Source organism: Cupressus sempervirens, chromosome 10 (genome assembly GCF_028749045.1).
Source record: "Cupressus sempervirens isolate cs-2001-9-10 chromosome 10, ASM2874904v1, whole genome shotgun sequence".
NCBI lineage: Eukaryota > Viridiplantae > Streptophyta > Pinopsida > Cupressales > Cupressaceae > Cupressus > Cupressus sempervirens.
The window spans coordinates 918,365,680-918,385,348 of record NC_143127.1 but is presented as its reverse complement, the minus strand read 5'-3'; the positions used below and the strand labels follow the sequence as shown (position 1 = coordinate 918,385,348).

The 19,669-nt window shown below is 36.9% G+C and overlaps 1 protein-coding gene across 7 annotated transcripts in view; it reads left to right on the top strand.

The window, feature by feature from the left end:
- Positions 1 to 8,457: 8,457 nt before the first annotated feature.
- LOC149537004 (uncharacterized) overlaps positions 8,458 to 19,669 on the top strand; it is a 161,355-nt gene continuing 150,143 nt past the window's right edge. For 5 of the 7 annotated variants that reach the window (XM_089806809.1, XM_089806807.1, XM_089806808.1 and 2 more), the window contains exon 1: positions 8,464 to 8,965. In XM_089806809.1, the coding sequence (XP_089662935.1) occupies positions 8,557 to 8,965 (409 nt within the window). In that variant the 5' untranslated portion in view covers positions 8,464 to 8,556. Of the gene's footprint in view, positions 8,966 to 19,669 lie in introns of all 7 variants that reach the window. The other 2 variants (XM_089806810.1, XM_089806804.1) reach the window with 2 other exon arrangements.

The window sequence follows — 19,669 nt, the reverse complement described above, 5'->3', positions numbered from 1 at the left end:
TGAATAATGATAACCCTTGATCTTCCTTAAGATCAAGGGTTGTTGCTATGCCGCCATCAAAAATCACGTGCTATTTATTCCTAGCGAGAAAGTGACAAAGCAATACTTTCCTGCAGGACCCAGTTAATAAAGGAATGAGGTTTAAAGTGTAAAGTCCACACCGTTAGATCATCTCAGAATCAAGGGTTGTCGCTATGTTGCCATTTGAAATCACGTGCTATTTATTCCTAGCGACAGAGTGACAAAGCAAGGAAGATCAAGGGCTGTGGCTATGTTGCCATCAGAAATCACGTGCTATTTATTCCTAGCAACAAAGTGACAAAGCAATACTTTCCTGCAGGACCTAGTTAATAAAGGAATGAGGTTTAAAGTGTAAATTCCACACTGTTAGATCATCTCAGAATCAATGGTGGTCACTTTGTCACCATGTGATGCAAGGTTTATATTCTTAGCGACATAGCGACCACCCGCCATGTGGATATGTGGCGGGACCAACCCTTGAAGATGGTGCCATAAATTTCAATCTCATTAACAGCTCATCAGGATGTCAAGCTATTAGGTTGTCAGATGCCACGAGGGATTTGCTTTAAAAGGAAGTGGAGTGTTGATCTACACCATCGAATTCTTCCATCATGGATGGTGGTCACTTTGTTGCCAAGGAAGTTGCATGAACTTTATCCTTGGTGCCATAGCGACCAAAAGGAAATATCGTAGGCCCACTTTGTTTATAACAAAACTATCACATGAGTTCTACCGTCCGATGCAAGGATCATCAACGATGGTCTCTATGTCACCAATGGGAGTTGCTCGAATTTTACCCTTGGTGACATAGCAAGAACATGACACGTGTCCAGAGGTGTAAGTGGGTCTAATGCAAGTCACCAATAGTGAAAGAAAAGGCTTATGTGGAAAGATTCAATTGGATTGACTACCAACTAGGAGGATTGAAGTCAAGTCATAAATTTTTTTTGATGGCTTGCTTTCAAATTTGAAAGGTGATGTCACTTTGTTTCTCTATGATCCATTTATGAGAGTTAAAGATCCTCGTATGAAATAAAACTAGGAATATAAAGTAGATAGTCAAGAATTTTTTCATGCAAACATATTTCTGATTTTCTAAGAGCTAGAACCTATTGAAGAGCTATTTCTCGCTTGGTTAAATTGTGAAGAACTTTCTATATTAGTGATTCGCTGGAAAATTCATAAACAAGAAGTAAGAGAGCCAAGTAAGTACCTCAGTCCAAATATAATTCAAGGAATTTTGTTTTCACTTCATTATTATCAAATATGCCTCCAAAGAAAGGTTTTTCAGGGAAAGCAGAGTATGCTAGTAGGAATATCCATGATGATTTCTTGGAACAATAAGTGAATCCACAAATGAATTAGCCCAAATGAAGAAATTAATTTCTATAAACCCTAGATTCCAAGTTGCAGATGGTTAGTTTGATAAGGGGAATTGGACTAGGGATGCCATAACATCTAAAATAGGGCTCCAAATGTTTAAGAAATGGTTCTCATAGAGGAAATTGTTTACCCCCCATGGGAATATTTGGAATTTTAATTTGGGTTAGTTGGTGGTCCCTGGGGTTTTCATGGATTCAGACCTTCTCATAGTTGTAGCCCTAAATTATGACCTAGTAACTAGGATGGTGAGGAGAATAGATGGGGAGTGTCTGATAAAAATATCACTATAAAAGAGATTCAAGAGGTTTTTGGATTGGATCCAACCACAAACTATCATGAGGTCATTGACTTTTAGGGATTAGAGAAAGAATATTTGTCTTGAAAGGATCAAATTAGACAAGGTGCGTTGAGAGGACATTTGGCTACAATTGGAAATTTTACCTTTGTTACAACATCAACTAAAGAGCCTTTTAAGAAGTAGTTTTTCAATACTAGGGCCATTGATATTTACATGACTTTATGTAGGGTTTTTGGTGAGGATGAACAAGATTTTATGCCACAATATATATGATGACACAAATCTCTTCTTTTGGTGTGGACATTATGCAGAAGAAATTCACATAGGCCTAATTGGAATTGTGAAGGGAAAAGTTGAGAAAACCTTTGGCTACTACTCTTTGTTGATGCATATGTTCTTGTATAAGGGAGTTACTTACTTTGAAAAAGAAATGGTGTTGAATAGAGAATTTGAGGGAGAAGCTCTACCAATTCAATTGTGGAGTGCAGATATGACCTGGGATGCAAAAGAGGCCAACTTTGTGAGATTTGATAGATACTTCGCATCTAGGTTGAGGAGCCTTTTATTAAGGGACAATCCAAAATACCTAAGGCATTGCTAAATTTTATCAGGCCTATGGACAACCCTATTGGTTTGAAGGTGTCCCACAATTAGGCAGATATCATACCATACCCTATGTCTATAGTTTTTAGAGTGTATGGATTCCAAGGGACTCCCCATGTACTTCCTTACCAAGTACCTTTAAAGGTGGGAATAGCTGAAATGCTATGGCAGATAGGTGGATTGGAGGAAGCACAATTGATTGGTCAATCTAGGGGCTCAATTTTCCCAAGTTGCACAGTTGCTTACTAGTTCATAATCACCAAGGGTGGTTGGTTGTTTTTGTAGAAATTCTTAAGCCCATACAAAATGGTTATCTCCCATGATCGTTTCAATGATAGTGAAGGATTTTTTGATATTTCTAGATGGAGGGCTAAGACTGGTGCCAAGGAACATCAACCCTACTTCCCTGAAGACATAATAAGAAATGAATTCTCTCTCTAGGAGCAAGAGATTAAAGAGGAGAAGTGAAGAGTTTATTCCAGGGTTCTAGAATTTATTAATTGTTTTGATAAAGATTACAAGCCTTTGAAGGATGCCAAGACAGAGGCAGATAAAATCAATAAATTGATGATCACTTTTCTAGAGATCATGGAGGCTATGAATGAAAACAAAATATTCTTTATTTATTCTTATCTTGCTAAGGCCCAAGAGGTCATGAAAAAATTATCTTTTACCCCTATAGTTGGATTAGGGCAACTGGTTATTCAAAGGAGACCTGGTTACAATATCATTCAAAATAAAAGGTCTACAATTGACAAAGGTAAACATATAGTTGGTTCAACTAGTACTGTTATGGAGGAGATGCCTAATGAGCCAATGCCAAAGAGGCAAAGGATAGAAGAGAAATAGGTGCCTCAAATAGAGGAGTATTCACTCACTCAGTCCCCATTGCATATAGGAGATGAACAACTCACTAAGGAGCAAATGGAGTAATTGGAATCCCAAGGGGGAGTCTTTATTACTGCTTCAGAACTAGAAGAAGGGAATCCTCAAGAACTTCCCATGCCAAGCCTTGAGTTACTATTGCTAATTACAGAGGAAGGGAGTTGGACCCTATTGTAGAACAAGCTAGTCATGAATTTATTTCTAATGACCACTTTATTAAATCAAGAGCTTTTTATCAATTTGCATGGAGAAACAATATTGAATTATTTGAAGAAAGATGCAATAAGAAAAAGGCAGAGCATCCTGAGATGGAAGAGGCTTCCATACAAGACCAAATAAAAGATCAGATGATGCAAGAGTTTAGGAGCTTGACCCCTGAAGAGGGAAGAAAAATGATAAAATCATATGGGGTCTTGCTTTTGCCAAATTGGGACATTACAGATGCAATGGTTTTTAACTCTGTTACTAAGAAGTTGAATTTAGATGAAAAGGTGAAAAAGGAGCTCAAAGGTGCCAAATTTAGTGAAGATCATACTACCTTAGTCATTTGGTCTATGAGAAAAGGATCCAGAGCTAGCTCCTCCCAGCTTGATGATACCAACTTGATTGGAGCCCTGATTGTAAAAAGGGTAGAGGACACTCCAAATGAAGAGGTCGTAGAGCTAAATGTTGGAACAACCAACCTCACCTGAGCCACAACCTTGAGGGAGAAAAGGGATAGATTAGAGTTACAAGAAAAATATGAAAAAGTTCTGGCTGCTTATAATAAAGAAGTGCAGAAGAGGATAGAACTTAAGAATAAGTTGATGGGGCACCAAGGAAAGTCTAGCAGGATAAGAATCACTTATCCTCTTTTGCTAGTGGAACCTTTTAAATCCACTCCTCTTATAGAAATTCCAGACACACCACAAAGACCTCAGTACTATACTGCAGAGTATTTTAAGAAAAGAGCAAATTATGGGCATTACATGTAGAACTAGATATCTAATATGAGGATAGATCGAGGAAAGAAATTATGTATTTGGTTGATAAAATTGGTTGGCCAACATTCTATGCACAATGTGAAAAAATAATAAACATATGGGATGAGCTAAAAGGGAGTGATGCTGCTCTAAAGCCAATTGTTAATAAATGGAACAAAAGGGACAAAGATGTCACTCTTCTGTGTTTTTTAGTTATCAGTTTATCTTGTTAACAAATAGAGAAAACTTTTGACTTGACTAATGATCTCTCTAAGTTTGATGATAAAAGAATTGCATTATAGAGAAGAATCATAACTTATCTTGCCAAATATAAGAGTAGAAACTTTGAACTATTTCCCCATGCCCTAGATAAAAAGGATAAATTAAAAAATAAAGAGGAATGGGCCCAGGAATTGGATGACCTATTATGCCTTAGGATGAATAGGGTCATAAATGAGAAGGGAAATGCATGGTGGGCAAATACAACTAAAGAAGTTGTAAAAGTGCAAATATTTTATGATTCTTTGAGAGAAGATTTTATTAAAATTGATAAATTAGGAGAATATGTGATGAAGAAACAACATGAGATTCTGAATTTTAATTGGCCAGATGACACACTTTTTGACAAGTGGATGGCAGATTTTGTACACGCAAAACAATTGGAACTTGGTGAAACCAATGATGATGAAATGGAACAAGATGATTTGAAAATAATTGACACATTGGTAAAAGAAAAAGAAGACAAAGGAACACAACCAACTGTAGAGACAAATACAAATGTTCAAAATGATGACTTGGCAACAGGATAATCAAATGTGATTGTCAAATTGTCAGTACAAAATGACATGGATGGAGAACCCCGGGTTTAGCTCAGCTTTCAAGTATCAAAACAGGGCCCATCACATGCAAGTCTAATGGCCACATGCTCCGAGGAATGATTATTATGATAAAGCCAATCACAAATTCTTCAGTGAAGAGTGCAACAGAAGTGGTCCCACAAAAGAATATTCATGATGTAAACCATTTTGTTGCACCAATTTTTGTCTTTTATGACAGTAACTTTTGTAAATATCTTTCTATCTTAAGGACAATTGTCAGTACTCTCTAGGCCTAAAGCTTGTTGCATCTCACACTATATAAGTGAGATTCCAAGGCTAGAGCAAGGGTCCAAACTATTGTATAAACTTTTAGTTTTGCTAGTTTTGTTCGGTCCAATTTTCTTTGATGCCATTTTTGTGATGTATTTTCTCTGCAAGTTTGAGAATACATTAATTTTCCAGGATCATGGTGTCTTGTCTTGAATTGTTTTGAGTATTATTCCAATGTTGCATAATTTTCAAAGATAATTAATACAAAGGTGAATCACCACCATATTTGTTTTCTTTGAATCTTGTCTCCATTTTTATTGACCAGTCATTTTGAGGTTATATGGGCAAAGCCTTTCTCAACTGAATGCAACTAGGATAGGTTGTATATCAATTCACTATTGCTTTTAATTCAATGGATTAAGTAAATGCTTCAGTGAATGTGATAGGACTTCTAGGCAGTAAGAAGGATATGCATAAGAATGAGTTTTAGGGAAGATTGCTGATAATATTGATTGTAATGCAATCAGTTAGGTCAAAATAGTTGGATAGACTCTAAATCCCAATGGATGAGGCACTAATCAATTATTTCAGTTTGCATATGAAGAGATCATAGATAAGCATCAAGCAAAATCTTAAAATAAAAATCAATTTTACTTTAAATGTATGAAGAGTATCATAACCGGTCAATACTTTACATTTAATCTCTGAGTTTTAGTTAGCTGTTGTTACCCAGAATTACTTGTAAATTTGAGAAGAATTATGACCAATCTGTTGTAGGGGATGAATATTGTAATAGAATATAATTGAATAAATAAAACGTGGAGATAGTATCAAGCTTTGAATCTTTTTGTCCCTCAAGTCCACCTGCCTTGGTTTTTGCAGAGCCAAAAGAGTAGAAAATCTTTATGATTTTGTTGAAGTTGGGTCCAGATCTGAAGAGCATTTACCTGAGCACAGGGAGTAGCTAAACCTTAAACAATTTTGATCTTCACCATCTTGTTATCAAGCATTTTGTTGCTTAGTAGGGTAAAAACTACCTTGGTTTGTCCAAAGAGTAGCAAGATGTGAAGAAATTAACTTTACCCTACTAAAATAGATTAAAAAAAAAAAACACTTACAATTATGTATGGAACCCCAAAAGCATCTAATCTAACTACTAAATGTAAATAAATTCAAAACTCAATCCATATGATCGAGGATGTCTTCACTTGCTCAGTTCTGCAATCAAAATACTTAGCATTCATTCGCTCCAAACTTGCAATCACACAAACTGATTTGGATGGGCTTAAATAATCATTCCACACCTTCCCCAACTGAATCATGGGTGTGAGTAACCAACTAGTGAAGTCTTGCATTATGTTGCAAAAATTGCAGAAAAAGTTGTCAAAGTTGCAACTTGATAACTTTTGCAACTTCATGACAACTTTTTCAAATGCTTGCTTCCTTGCAACCAAAGTGTGTAGAAACTTGTCAAATAATATCCTAATGTCATGTGGACCTATTCCATGTCCTTTTAAGCCTTTGACCAACTTGACCACCTTTCACCTAGATAATGCAACTTGACAACTTCTAGACACAACTTTGCATTTGACCTCACAAACATGCAAAACATCACTTGATCAACACCATGGGCTTCTGTTGAACCCTTATCACAAAATAGGACTCATTGAAGAGTCAAGAAACACCAAAAATGCATGAGGTCTTGGACAAGTCCTAGGTGATTCTGCACTAGTAATAATAATAAAAGCTTCTACACTAGTAATAATAATAAAAATACATCCGAGGGGTTTGTCGTTTAGTTGGTTGAAGCAATGAATTCTCATTGTGGATACCCTTGGTCAAATTCCAAGAGGGACATCATTGTGAAATTCTAAATTGTCACTCTTGGTCTTCCATTAATTGTATTTGTCTCATTATAAAACGATGAATTCTAGGTTGTGGCAACCATATATGATAAGAGCATAAATCATTATAATATATAAAAGGATGTAATAAAATATTTTGGAGTGACATTTTTCAAATATGGTGCATTCAAAATGAAGATGAATTGAACCTTTTTGGTTATACATAGGGTAAAACATAAGGAAGCTATAAGCTATAAGTTGATATGTTTAGAAATTATCTTAGAGTAGTTGTGCGATAAGGAATAAGGAAGAAAATATCCAAGACTTTCTTGCAACATTAGAATATTTACTAGTACTTGCGTGTAAGGTCATTCAAGGGATAATCTGATATGAAATTATGTTAGAATTTCAATACAATTTGTTTCTCTATTAAATATTAAATTTTATATTAGTGAAAATATTAATACAAAAAATTATAATTAAATTCATTCTAATATATTTTGTTGTACATTTATTATTTCATAAAAATGCTTAGAGGCCATGCAGAAAATATATTTAATGAAATTAAATTAAATTAGATGTCTTCAACCATTGTAAGAGACACGAGGAGGATGATTCATAACATTAGCATTTTTCAAGATAGGGAAGGTTTGACGGTTTGTAAATATCTCAACTATGAAACCTAAAATAGGTATACATGCAAAATGTGCAAACATCAAGGTGCATGAATACCATGATATAATTGATTGTTATTTCATGAAACACAATGATTTAGTGGTAAAACATTTATAATTATTTGAAATGATTTATAAAACTTTAACTTGAATTAGTGATATTCAACCAAATCCACTATGTATAAACTTGAAAACAAAAAGGAAACATGTAATTAAGCATGCAACCATGATTTATGGATAGTGAACAGTTTTAAGATTGTGTGTTCCTTCTAATTGATCCTCACACATAAGGATTGATTTTATTCTCCAAAATTGGAGATTGTAGAGAGAGTAAGGCTAGTTGAATTCTCCTCTTTGTTTATGGTCAAATAAAGAAATGTAAGTCATCTATGACACTATTTTGTTATTATTTATTCAATATTTTATCTATAGTCCCATGTAATATATTTTTTACGAAAAGTACATATTGAAATTAAAAAAAAGACTACAAATACCTAATCAAAAATATTTCTAATATGTATTTGATTCTCTTCTACAAATAACATTGAATATTCCCACTCTTGTTTAGTTTTGGAAAAGAGATCAATAGATAAAATAGTTTTATAATGTAGAGCAAGTTTGGACAAATCCACAATTAAAAAGATATTTACGTGTGTGCTTGAGCTCTCAAATATATATTTATTTAATATTAGAATATTTACTCTGCCGAGGAGGGATAGCCAAGGTTTGGGTTTTGGGTTTTGGCAGTTCGCAGTTCGCGGTTCTCTTCAATATTCAGTCTGATGCGATGAATCAAATATGCTACTGTTAGCTATCCGCTTCTGTAAACCCAAATACTCTCTTCCTCTTCATCTGAGAAAATCCCTCATGTACAGTAGTAGAATCACAATATTTACTGCATTAGCAGTAGAAAGGGAAGAAGACTGTAACCCCGACGAAAATTTACTACAGGTAGTATACGAGTCTCTCGTCAAGCAAAAAGGTTCCAGTTTGGATTTGCTTCCATTGAATACAGAACATGTTGATCAGATTCTTATGAAAATACATTCAAACACACAGTTGGCTCTAGAATTCTTTGAAAGGGCAGGCAGACAAAGGGCATTTCGACATTCCCTCTTCTCAGTTTTGATGATTATTCACATGCTTGCTCGTGACAGACGATATCCCGAGCTCTGCAGAATGATGGAAAAACATCTCCTACACCAGGGTGCAAACTCTTGCCCTCAAACCTTTCAAATTTGCTACATAGCTTGTTAAAATTATAACGTTCCTTTTTATTTATGAACTTACTGTCTTTGGAATCAATGGGTATGATGAAAAGATTACTTCTGACGACTATGTGTTGAAGCATACTGTCGAAACTTAAACAGTGTTGGTAAACAGATTTGTCATAGTAGAATTGGCCCAACGGAGTGTATGTGGCAAACTATTCACAACAGTTGGATAGGCCTGATATCCGGCCTTCCTCTGCATTTAGAGGGGGGGCAGCTCCCTTGTAAGATAAAATTTTGGATTTTTCAATACAGATGAGAAGAACTTAAGAAATAAAAAGGAAAACCATTGATAGCGAATGCACCACATGTCTTCAACGTTTTCATAAAAATGATGTAAACTATTAATGAGAGCTATCAAGGACTACGCTTGAGAACTTTCACCAACACAATGCTAATTCAACCATCCACAAATACTCACATCATACCATGAAAGTAATCATAGATGAATCAACACTTTAACAATTCAGATTCCTTGGAGAGAGAATGCAAAATGTACTCCTTTTTATTTCTTGTATCAAGAAATAAAGAAATAACTGATTACACAAAAACAACAATTGTACACACTTTCCAAAAATTGCTTTGTTATCAGAGCATAAGTGTTCCCTCTATCCAAATCCAAAAAAGTCCCCCATTACAATGATTTTCAGGAATTTATAACCCATCTAAAACAACCAACTTTTCGGGTTCGTAACTACCCAAAAAGTTAGAGTTTGGACTACTTGAAGATGGTTCGTAACCAACTCTAACCCTTGAAGCTTAACTACAGTTAGAAAAATCAAAACTAGAGTTAATTCTAAAGTTGATCTTTTTACAAAGTACATCAATAAAATCCTAAGACAACTTTAGACAAAAATGTTTCTAACTTTTAATTCCCTGAACTCTTTCCTTGATCTGTAGGTGCTGCCAGCAACTAAGTTTTCTTCTCCTTCGACCATATCTTCTTCCTATGTTTATCTTCACTTCATCACCTGAATAGTTGAATGCACTACGAGGTAGTCATGCCATGAAAATGAGCTTGGCTTCTTTTCTCTATCCATGAGCTTTGAAGAAGATTTGAATCTAGTATGTGCTTTATTCTAAATTTTAACCTTCTCATTTACAGGGCCATAGATGTATCACCCCAAATTCTTGATTAAAGTTTATGTAGATTAGATGAGCTTCATCACTTTATGAGATCTTGGACCAAAAATCTCCCTAATCAACAAACCATGTGTCTTGATCATTCTTCCATAGAACCAATCATTTTTACAAAACTCTATCATGCCTTCTCTCTGTTATTGCCTCTAGAAACTTCTCAAACAATGAAAACCACAAGTCATCATTCTTAGAAGGAAAAACAGGTTTGAATCTAGAAGGTTGAGTGAAAAAGCCTCCACCACAAGAGGTAAATTAGGAACCTCTTCTTGTGTATCAAAATGTATAAGCTTCTGTACTTTATTTGTATCTATTATAGAGAGGCATCCTGTTGAGACAGCAAACTGAATATTTCTCCTTATAATCTCTACTAAAAAGCCCGCACGCTTACTATCAGTGCGAGACCAATCTTTGGTTAAGCTCCGCTGATAGTACTCAGATCTATTGTAAGGAGCCATAGCGTCAATCTTTGAATAGCTTATTATCCTTCTCGAGTAGACTAGTCCTACTTTGAAAGTGGCTAAAAGAATACTCTATGTCCTTATCAAAATGAGAAATCCTCTTTGTGGAAAAAGGTGATGTTTCTCACTACCGCGTTGAGAATAGACATATAAGCATATCCCCTTGCTTACTTCGCTCATTACATCCAAGACCTTCAAAGTCTAAAAGCACGTACAAGCACATGTTGTGTCTGGGAACATTTTCTGCATCACTGGCGATACGAGTTCATCCAGACACCATCTATGCACCTACCCCCTGTTCAAACAACATCTAATGATTATGAGCTGTGAGTTTTTGTAGGTGCAGTATCAAGCAAATCGCACACTCCCTCCATTTCATTATTTTGGCAGCCATGTTGCGCTTACAATGATAATAAGATTCTCCTAGTGGCCCTCCACATATTATTTGTGTATTTCCGATTGCGAAACCTGCTTGTGCACTCTGCAGGAGCACCCCCAAATGATTTCATGCTAGCAATACTTAAAAACTCCACTCTCCACCTGCGGCTTGTTAATGTATTCTTCAAACCATTATTGTGTATGTTATATCTCGGCACCATCTATGAGTATATATGTGAGATACACCCACGTTGAGCGTCAGTATTCCCTCCTTACTGCGTGCAGGATGAATGAGGACATTTTCTCAAACATTTGGAAACTTTTTAAATAATTTATTGTTATACTTGGCTAGAATGAGTCCCGTCACTCGAGAAGTCAACCTATTACGGAAAACAATCAAGGGGATCACCCAACATATTTTGCTGAATAACACAGTCATCCATTGTAGCAGCTTCAGCATCTTCAAGAGTATCGAAGGTATCGGGTTTTCTTTGCGATTCTTGGCAACGAGCTTTCTCACCTTTCTGCCGAGGCTTTCTGCTTGACGAACCTTGGGCCTCCGATTGTCAATCATGTGCTCAAGTTCTCTTGTCCAATAATCTTCGATCCTGAAAATTTTGCCCCAATTGATCTCACAGTTCCATCTAGTGTAATACCCTACAGCTATAGTACATCTCCATGCTACTATTGCCCAACCTATGAGGATGAATATAATCTGCAAACTAGCTACCGCTAGCTTTAATTTATCAGAAGTTCGATCACTCTTGATAGTGTCACTATGGAGAGACAAATCTATTATTGAAGTCAGAATTAGAACCGATAGTATTGCTGCAGCAGAAGTGCTCAATGGAGACTTGGCAATTATGTATTCAGGATGGTAAGCACGGGCAACAATCCACGCTTTTAGCAGATCATCTTCGATACGTTTCCATTTCTTGTTTGCAACTTCAATGTCTTTCCAGTTGTTTTTCTTTGCAGCATCATCCTTGTTTTCCTCATCGGACTCCTTTAGGATCGAGGGAATGGCCTGAGCGAATATAATCTGCTCCAATATTTTCATTACCTCTTTTGCATCCATGTGTTGCAGACTTGAGTTTGATCTCTGTTAACAACAATCTTGTGAACTTTCTTTGCTGCCGGCAATTGCCTTGAAGTTGAAGTTTGGGTTGGCAGGTTTGGGTTAGAATTAGGTTAAAAAGTTGGAGTATGGGGAGAGAGAGTATGGCTAGTACGTGGAGAGAGAAAAATTGGAAGAGAGAGTGAAAATCCAAACCCAAAACCAAAACCCGTACTTCTCTCTAAAGGTTGGAGTACGTGGAGAGAGAAAAGTACGTGGAGAGAGAGGATTGTGAAAAGGAGAAAGAGACTCTAACTCAAACCCGTACTTCTCTCTAAAAGTTGGAGTACGTGGAGAGAGAAAAGTACGGGGAGAGAGAAAGTTTAATTTTTCTTTATGACTGATCTCTCTCTGTCTCTCTCTCTCTCTCTCTCTCTCTCCGATTAATTAATATAATTAAAAACTCTCTTAAAAATGTCTGGGTAACAAATAGTAATTGGTATAAGGTTTCGGTCCTAATCTTGTACTATTGGGACTTGTTTTCATTATTGAGGAAAAACAATCGATGCCCTGGACTGTAAAGCGACGAGTATCTCAATGGCCGACAGCAAATGTGAGGTCTTATGTGAGCATTAGATGTTCTATGGAAATTTGACATCTTGAATTTTTGAACGCCTGAAAACAAAAACAGACTATTCGCAGCATTATGTTTTTATAACCACGTTGAACTATCTGACATATTAAGTTGTACGTGGAATTTCTTGTTTCAAGTAATGTACTAGGATGCCACAGGTGGAAAATATAAGCAGGCCACATTATTTCAGTTCGCATTCTTTTTAAAAGTTCAGTTGTATCTTATCACGAGAGCCCGAAGATCGAAGAATTTCCATGCGCCCATCTGCTTAGAGATGTTAATATGTGCATGTTAGAGAAAAACTTATTTAATCTTTCTACATTAGAAACGTGTCTTCATAGCGATCAAATAAGAGCGAACCATTACGCACATGCTTATATCCTAGAATGTATCAACACACAAAAGATAGAAATCTTGTACAACATTGCTACAACCTTTCAGTCAATGCCAACTCATCTCTTGGGCTTCTATTGCTTGATCTTTTTCGGCTGTAATGGCCCAGCTCGGCTATTTTGTCTATGGGATTAGGCCCTTACCATGCTTTTATAACGAAAAACAAAATAAAGATGTGGTAAAATTGACTGTATCATTGTTAGGAAAGCAATGGTGCGGAAATGACTTGTGAATGCCAAATTGACAGGGAAATAAGCAACAATGAATTCCAGAGCAGAGATGTGCAAGCAAACAATGAAATATAACAAACACCAGATACACAGGAGAAACACCAAATTTAACATGGGAAACCCTTCCGAGAAAAAACCCACCACCCAAAAACCCTTGAGCAACTTTGTATTACGGTAAACAATTTACATACAAAAAAACTTTGTTTTTTGCACAGGCTCAGATTGCCTTTCAATCAACCCAATTTTACATCACACCATCAATTCCTTACGAATCTTGCAGCCATTTATGCACATTGCAATTCGTTCCAGAATTTGGTATGTTAACCTTCATTTTCTAGAATAGTCAATTGACTTCCATTCATCCAACCGTCAGTCACAATAGAAAATGACACTATACTAGAACTATGGCCCTCATACCAGTTTCACTGTACTGGCTTCAGTGTGCCCTTGTCGTACCAATTCATCATACCGGACTCAACATACCTCCTTCGCTGTACACACATCATCAGCATAGGCCAATGTGGATTACCATTGTCATTGTGTCTCATTGTACACATATATGTCTCACGCCGTACGACAGACCTCATGCTTTGTATGATGCATCATGTTCGGTAGTCTCACCAGGATAGTGTCACCTCCATCGTACAATGGAGCCACTGTCTAGTGAGACATTGTATAGTGAGACACCTTACTTTGTCATTTCAACAATCTCCCACTTGATGAAGTACGAAGTTAACTCAATAAGGCTAACAAGAATTGGGGGCTTTAAGCCCCATTGAGCTCATGCACCATTTGAACTTAATTGTGGTTATTGGCTTCGTCAACACATCTACAACATTCTCTGAAGTACCAACTTTTTCTAGATTTACCTTGCCATCTTCAACCATGTCACGTACAAAATGGTATTGCACATCAATGTGTCCTGGCATGGAATGTAGAATTCTTCAACAAACATATTGCACTTTGATTGTCACAGAAAATTGTAATTCTTCCTTCATCATAGCCAACATCAGAACATAAGCGCTTAAGCCAAACTGCTTCTTGACATGTAAAAGTGGATGCCTTGTACTCTGCCCCAGTTATCAACAATGCAGCTACACATTGTTGTTTGCTCATCCAACTGATAGCACCACCATTCACCATGAATAGGATCTTCTTCTATCAATGTCTCCAACCTAGTCAACGTCCACATAACCTTGAATGCTAACTGATATGTTTGATTCAAGTTATCTTGATAACACAATGTGTACTCTGATGTACCCTTCAAATATCTCAGAACGCTTTTCATGACATCCCAATGTGGCTTGTTCGTATTTTCTATGAACCAACTCAATACTCCCATTGCTTGGGCAATGTCCGGTCTCGTACTAACCATTGCGTACATGAGATTGCCAACAACACTTGCATAAGGTACCCGCTTCATGTCTTCAATCTCATCCAGAGATTTTGAACTATCAATAACTGAGAGTTTCGTTCCATGTAACATTGGAACTACTTGTTGCTTGCAATCAGTCATTTTAAATCGCTCCAAAACATTGGTAATATATTTTCTTTGGCTGAGACAAAGCTTTTTGCCAACCCTGTCCCTTCTGATTTCCATCCCTAAAATAAATTTTGCTGGCCCTAAATTTTTCATTTCAAATTTTCAAGGACAACTGAGATTTTAATTCTGAAATCATTCCCTTACTATTGCCTACAAACAATATGTCATCTACATATAGAGCAATAATAAGTATCCAATCACCTTCAGCTTTATAGTACACACAGTGATCAAATTTAGATCTTGTAAAACCCAAAGACTAAACATATGTATCGTACTTTTGATACCACATTCTGGGTGACTGTTTCAAACCATAAAGAGACTTCTTCAACTTACATACCAAATGCTCTTTACCTTTTTAAACAAAGTACTCCGCTTGGGACATATATATCTCTTCTTCAAGATCACCATGAAGAAACGCTTTCGTCACATCCATTTGCTCAATTTCAAAGTCATGTGCCGCTACAAGTGACAATAGATATCTGATGGATGTTAGCTTAGCTACAGGAGAAATTATTTCTCCATAGTCAATCTCTTCTTTCTAAGAATACCTCTTCGTAACCAATCTTGCCTTGTACTTGTCAATGCTGCCATTTAGACCGTACTTCTTAAATACCCACTTACAACTTACAGGCTTTCTACCTTTAGGCAAGGGTAAGAGATCCCAAGTTCTATTCTTCGCCAAGGACTTCATCTCAACCTTCATTGCTTCCAACCAGGAATCTGAATTTGGCATATTTATTGCTTCTTTGATGGTCCTGGGCTCATCAACATTCGTAAGTAAAGCATAGGCACAATTAAGATTCAACATGGAATAATTAAATCTCTTTAGTGAATAGTCGTACCTATTAGGTTGGTGCCTCTCCTGAGTAGATCTCCTCACTTCTTGTGGTGAAGCTTCCTGAGGTTCAACATGGGGTTCACGATCATATTCTTCTTCACTTGTATGACTACTCGAGTTCTTCCCATCCTCATTCTCGAGCAATTTTGGATCCTCATTCTTAGGTACATTTGGAATCTGAAATACCTCCCTTTTGGAAGCTAAAGGGATTTCAGTTGTTTCTTTTCTTTATTCAGTCTTCTCTGGCTAGTTTAGTGAGATAAGTTTCATCTCTTAAAAGATAACACTCCTACTATACAACACTTTTTTAGTGAGAGAGTTTAGTAATTTATATCCCTTCAAACCAATGCCGTACCTGATGAAAATGCATTTCACCGCTTTGTTATCCAACTTGGACCTACTCACATTAGGTACATGAGTGTACGCCCCACAGCCAAAGACACACAAATGTCTTAACGAGGGCTTCTTACCAGACCAAGCTTCCATAGGTGTTGTCTCAACTAGTGTTGCAGTAGGAGAACGGTTCAACAAGTAACACGTTGTAGTCACCGCTTCGGCCCAAAACTTATGTTCCAAACCAGTACTTCCCAACATGCTCCTTACTCTCTCTATCAACGACTGATTCATCCTTTCAGCTACTCCATTTTGTTGCAGAGTATAAGGTGTCATCTTATGCCTCTTAATGCCATGATCTACACAGAATTTGTCAAAATCTGCTTTGCAAAACTCGCCACTATTATCTGTCCTTAAGCATTTAATCTTTCTCCCAGTCTGATTTTCAACAAGGCTTTTAAATTCCTTAACCAATTGAACACTTCTCATTTACTCTTCAAAAAATAAACAAATATTCTTCTTGAATAATCATCAGTAAATGGTGCATAATAGCTTGACTTAGACAAAGAAAGAACATCCACAGGACTAAATACATCAGAGTGAATATAGTCCAACAAACCAGAAGATTTGTGAGAACTATATTAAAACTTAACATGGTTTTTCTTTCCATAGATGCAATGTTCGCAGAAATCAAATTCAAGGTTACAATCAACCAACCCCTCAACCAAAATTTTATTCTTCAAACCTTTTTCGCCAATATGGCCAAGCCTATAATGCCAGAGCATTGTTTTCTCAGCAGGGAGTTGAACTTCCCCCTCATTGACATCATGTGTTGCCATATTAGTTTAATCAGACTTTAGAGAGACATTATTACAGCATACAAGTTTGGCATCTAACCTATATAGTGTTCCAATGCGTTCACCCTTATCTAAAACAATAGAACCCGTAGTCATCTTGCAACCATCATGGACAAATGTTACCTGGACTCCAACATCATTCAACTTGCTGATAGAAATTAAGTTTTGAGCCAAACCGAGTATATGAAGTACTCCATCAATTCCCTTTACTCTATCGTTGGGGAACTGGATTCTGACTCTTCCTCTTTTAACGATCTCCAGTGTGGAATTACTCACTAGGAACACCTTTTCGCCATTGTATGGTTCATACTTTGAGAACCACTCTTAATGAGACGTCATGTAGAATGACGCTCTCAAATTGACCAACTAGACGTCGTCAGATGTAGGCACTGCCAAGGCTGCTACAAAAACATCCCCGTCACTCTAAGAAGATTTAGTGTTGGAAGTGTATTTCTTTATTTTCTCCTCACAATCCTTTTGGATATGACCTTTCTACCCATAGTTCCAACACTTGCCTTGGACTTCTTTCGAGGAGTGGCGGATCACTCATGAGACTTTGACTTCGTGTCCTTACTTTTGTCCGTAGATCCGCCTTGTACAATGAGAGCTTCTTTGGTCGCCTTAGAGGGCTTCCTGCCTATCTCCTCTGACAGAAGTGCAACTACTTCCTCCATTTTAAACTTGACAGTCGTACTTCTGGTGACCATTACCAAGTGATCCCACAAATCAGGCAACGAGCACAACAATAGCATGCAACACTATTCTTCACTAACGAACACACCGACAAATGCCAACTCTGCAATCATTGTATTGAATGCGTTTAGATGATCTACCACAGCCGTTCCTCCATCCTTCTTCAAAGAGTACAATTTTTTTCTCAAGAAATGGTTGTTTACAAAGGATTTTTCCTGATAAATGTCTCCCAATTTCTTCCACAAGGAATCTCTTCATGGACATTCAATAAAACCGAATCTGAAATACTCAGTCTTATCAGTCCTCTAGCCTTCCGATCTGCTAGATCCCAATCTTCCTGCTTCACACTTGAAGGTTTGTTGCCAGACACAGCGGTCCACAAGTCTCGATCAACTAGCATATCTTCAACTTTAAGTTTCTACAGTTCAAAGGTTGTGCCATTGAACTTTTCAATGTCCACTCTTCCTGATGTATCAGCCATCTCAAATTTACAAGCAAAAACTTTGCAAACTCCCATGAAACTAAATTGGCACAAAAAACCAACCCTACCTGACAAGGATAACACAATTGGCCAGACTCTGATACCACTTGTTAGGAAAGCAATGGTGCGGAAATGACTTCTGAATGCCAATTTTACAGGGAAATGAGCAACAATGAATTTCAGAGCAGAGATGTGCAAGTAAATGAAGAAATAAAAAAAAAACACCAGATACACAGGAGAGACACCAAATTTAACGGGGGAAACCCTTCCAAGAAAAAATCCTCCACCTAAAAGAACCCCGAGCAACTTTTTATTACAGTAAACAATTTACATACAAAAAACTTTAGTTTTTGCACAGGCACAGATTGCCTTTCAATCAACCTGATTTTTATCACACCATCTATTCCTTACGAATCTTGTAGCCATTTATGCACACTGCAATTCGTTGCAGAATTCAGTATGTTAACCGTCACTTTCTAGAATGGTCAACTGACTTCCATTCGTCCAACTGTCAGTCACAACAGAATGACAACTACTCCACAGGTGTCACTGTATGCCATCACCACACGGTCATTGTACCAAAATGACACTGTACCAAAACTATGGCCCTCATACCAGATTCACCATACTGGCTTAATCATGCCTTTGTCGTACCAACTCATCATACCAGACTCGACATACCTCATTCGACGTGTACACATCATCATCGTACGCCATTGTGGATTACCCTCGTCATTGTATCTCGCTGTATGCAGATATGTGTCACACCGTTTGATGGACCTCGTGCTTCGTACAATGCATCATGTACGGTAGTCTCACTGGTACGGTGTCACCTCCACCGTACCAGTTAGACACCGTACTTTGTCATTCCAACAATCATTACATGTAATTATCAGTCATCCATAATGGCATCAAGTCAAATCTCTTTTTATACACTGAAAACATACATTTCTACTAATTATAATCTCCACTACATTTATTTCATTTCTCTTCCAAAAACACAACTCTACTTTGCCAGAATTCAGATAGACTGACCATGTAAAGTGTCATAGCAATTTTGCAGTCAAAAGGCATTTGTGATGAGAAAATTGATGGGCCTGATGAATCCGAGATCAATAGACTGGAAAGTGATAATTTTATTCATAAGTACATCCTTCTTCTCCCGCTACAGGGAATATCATGTCTGCTAAATTACCTTGTATGCATAGTTACTGAAATAGAAAATCATTGTACACAAGAAATCAGTTTTATTTGTCGACAGCTGCAACAAGACCCATGAATATTTGCTCTAAACTAGGATACAGTGTTTATAAATATAGTACTTTATAATATAGAATCACAGGATCAAAGTTTTCCCCAAATGATTAAATGACTCAACTGCAAGCACTAAGATTCTGGAAGGAGAATATGCTACAAGTGTCATCTATTACATCTGCTATGTTTATTTAAAGAATCCATCATTAGATTGTTGGGCGAGTTCCTAAAGGCCCTGGATTTTTTAGTGTTTTTATAATTGAGTGGTCCATTGTACTTATCCCTCTTCCTCTAAGCAATTAGGTCAGGAAAGTACCCTCTACTTTTTAGCAGTGGTTGTAACAGTATTAT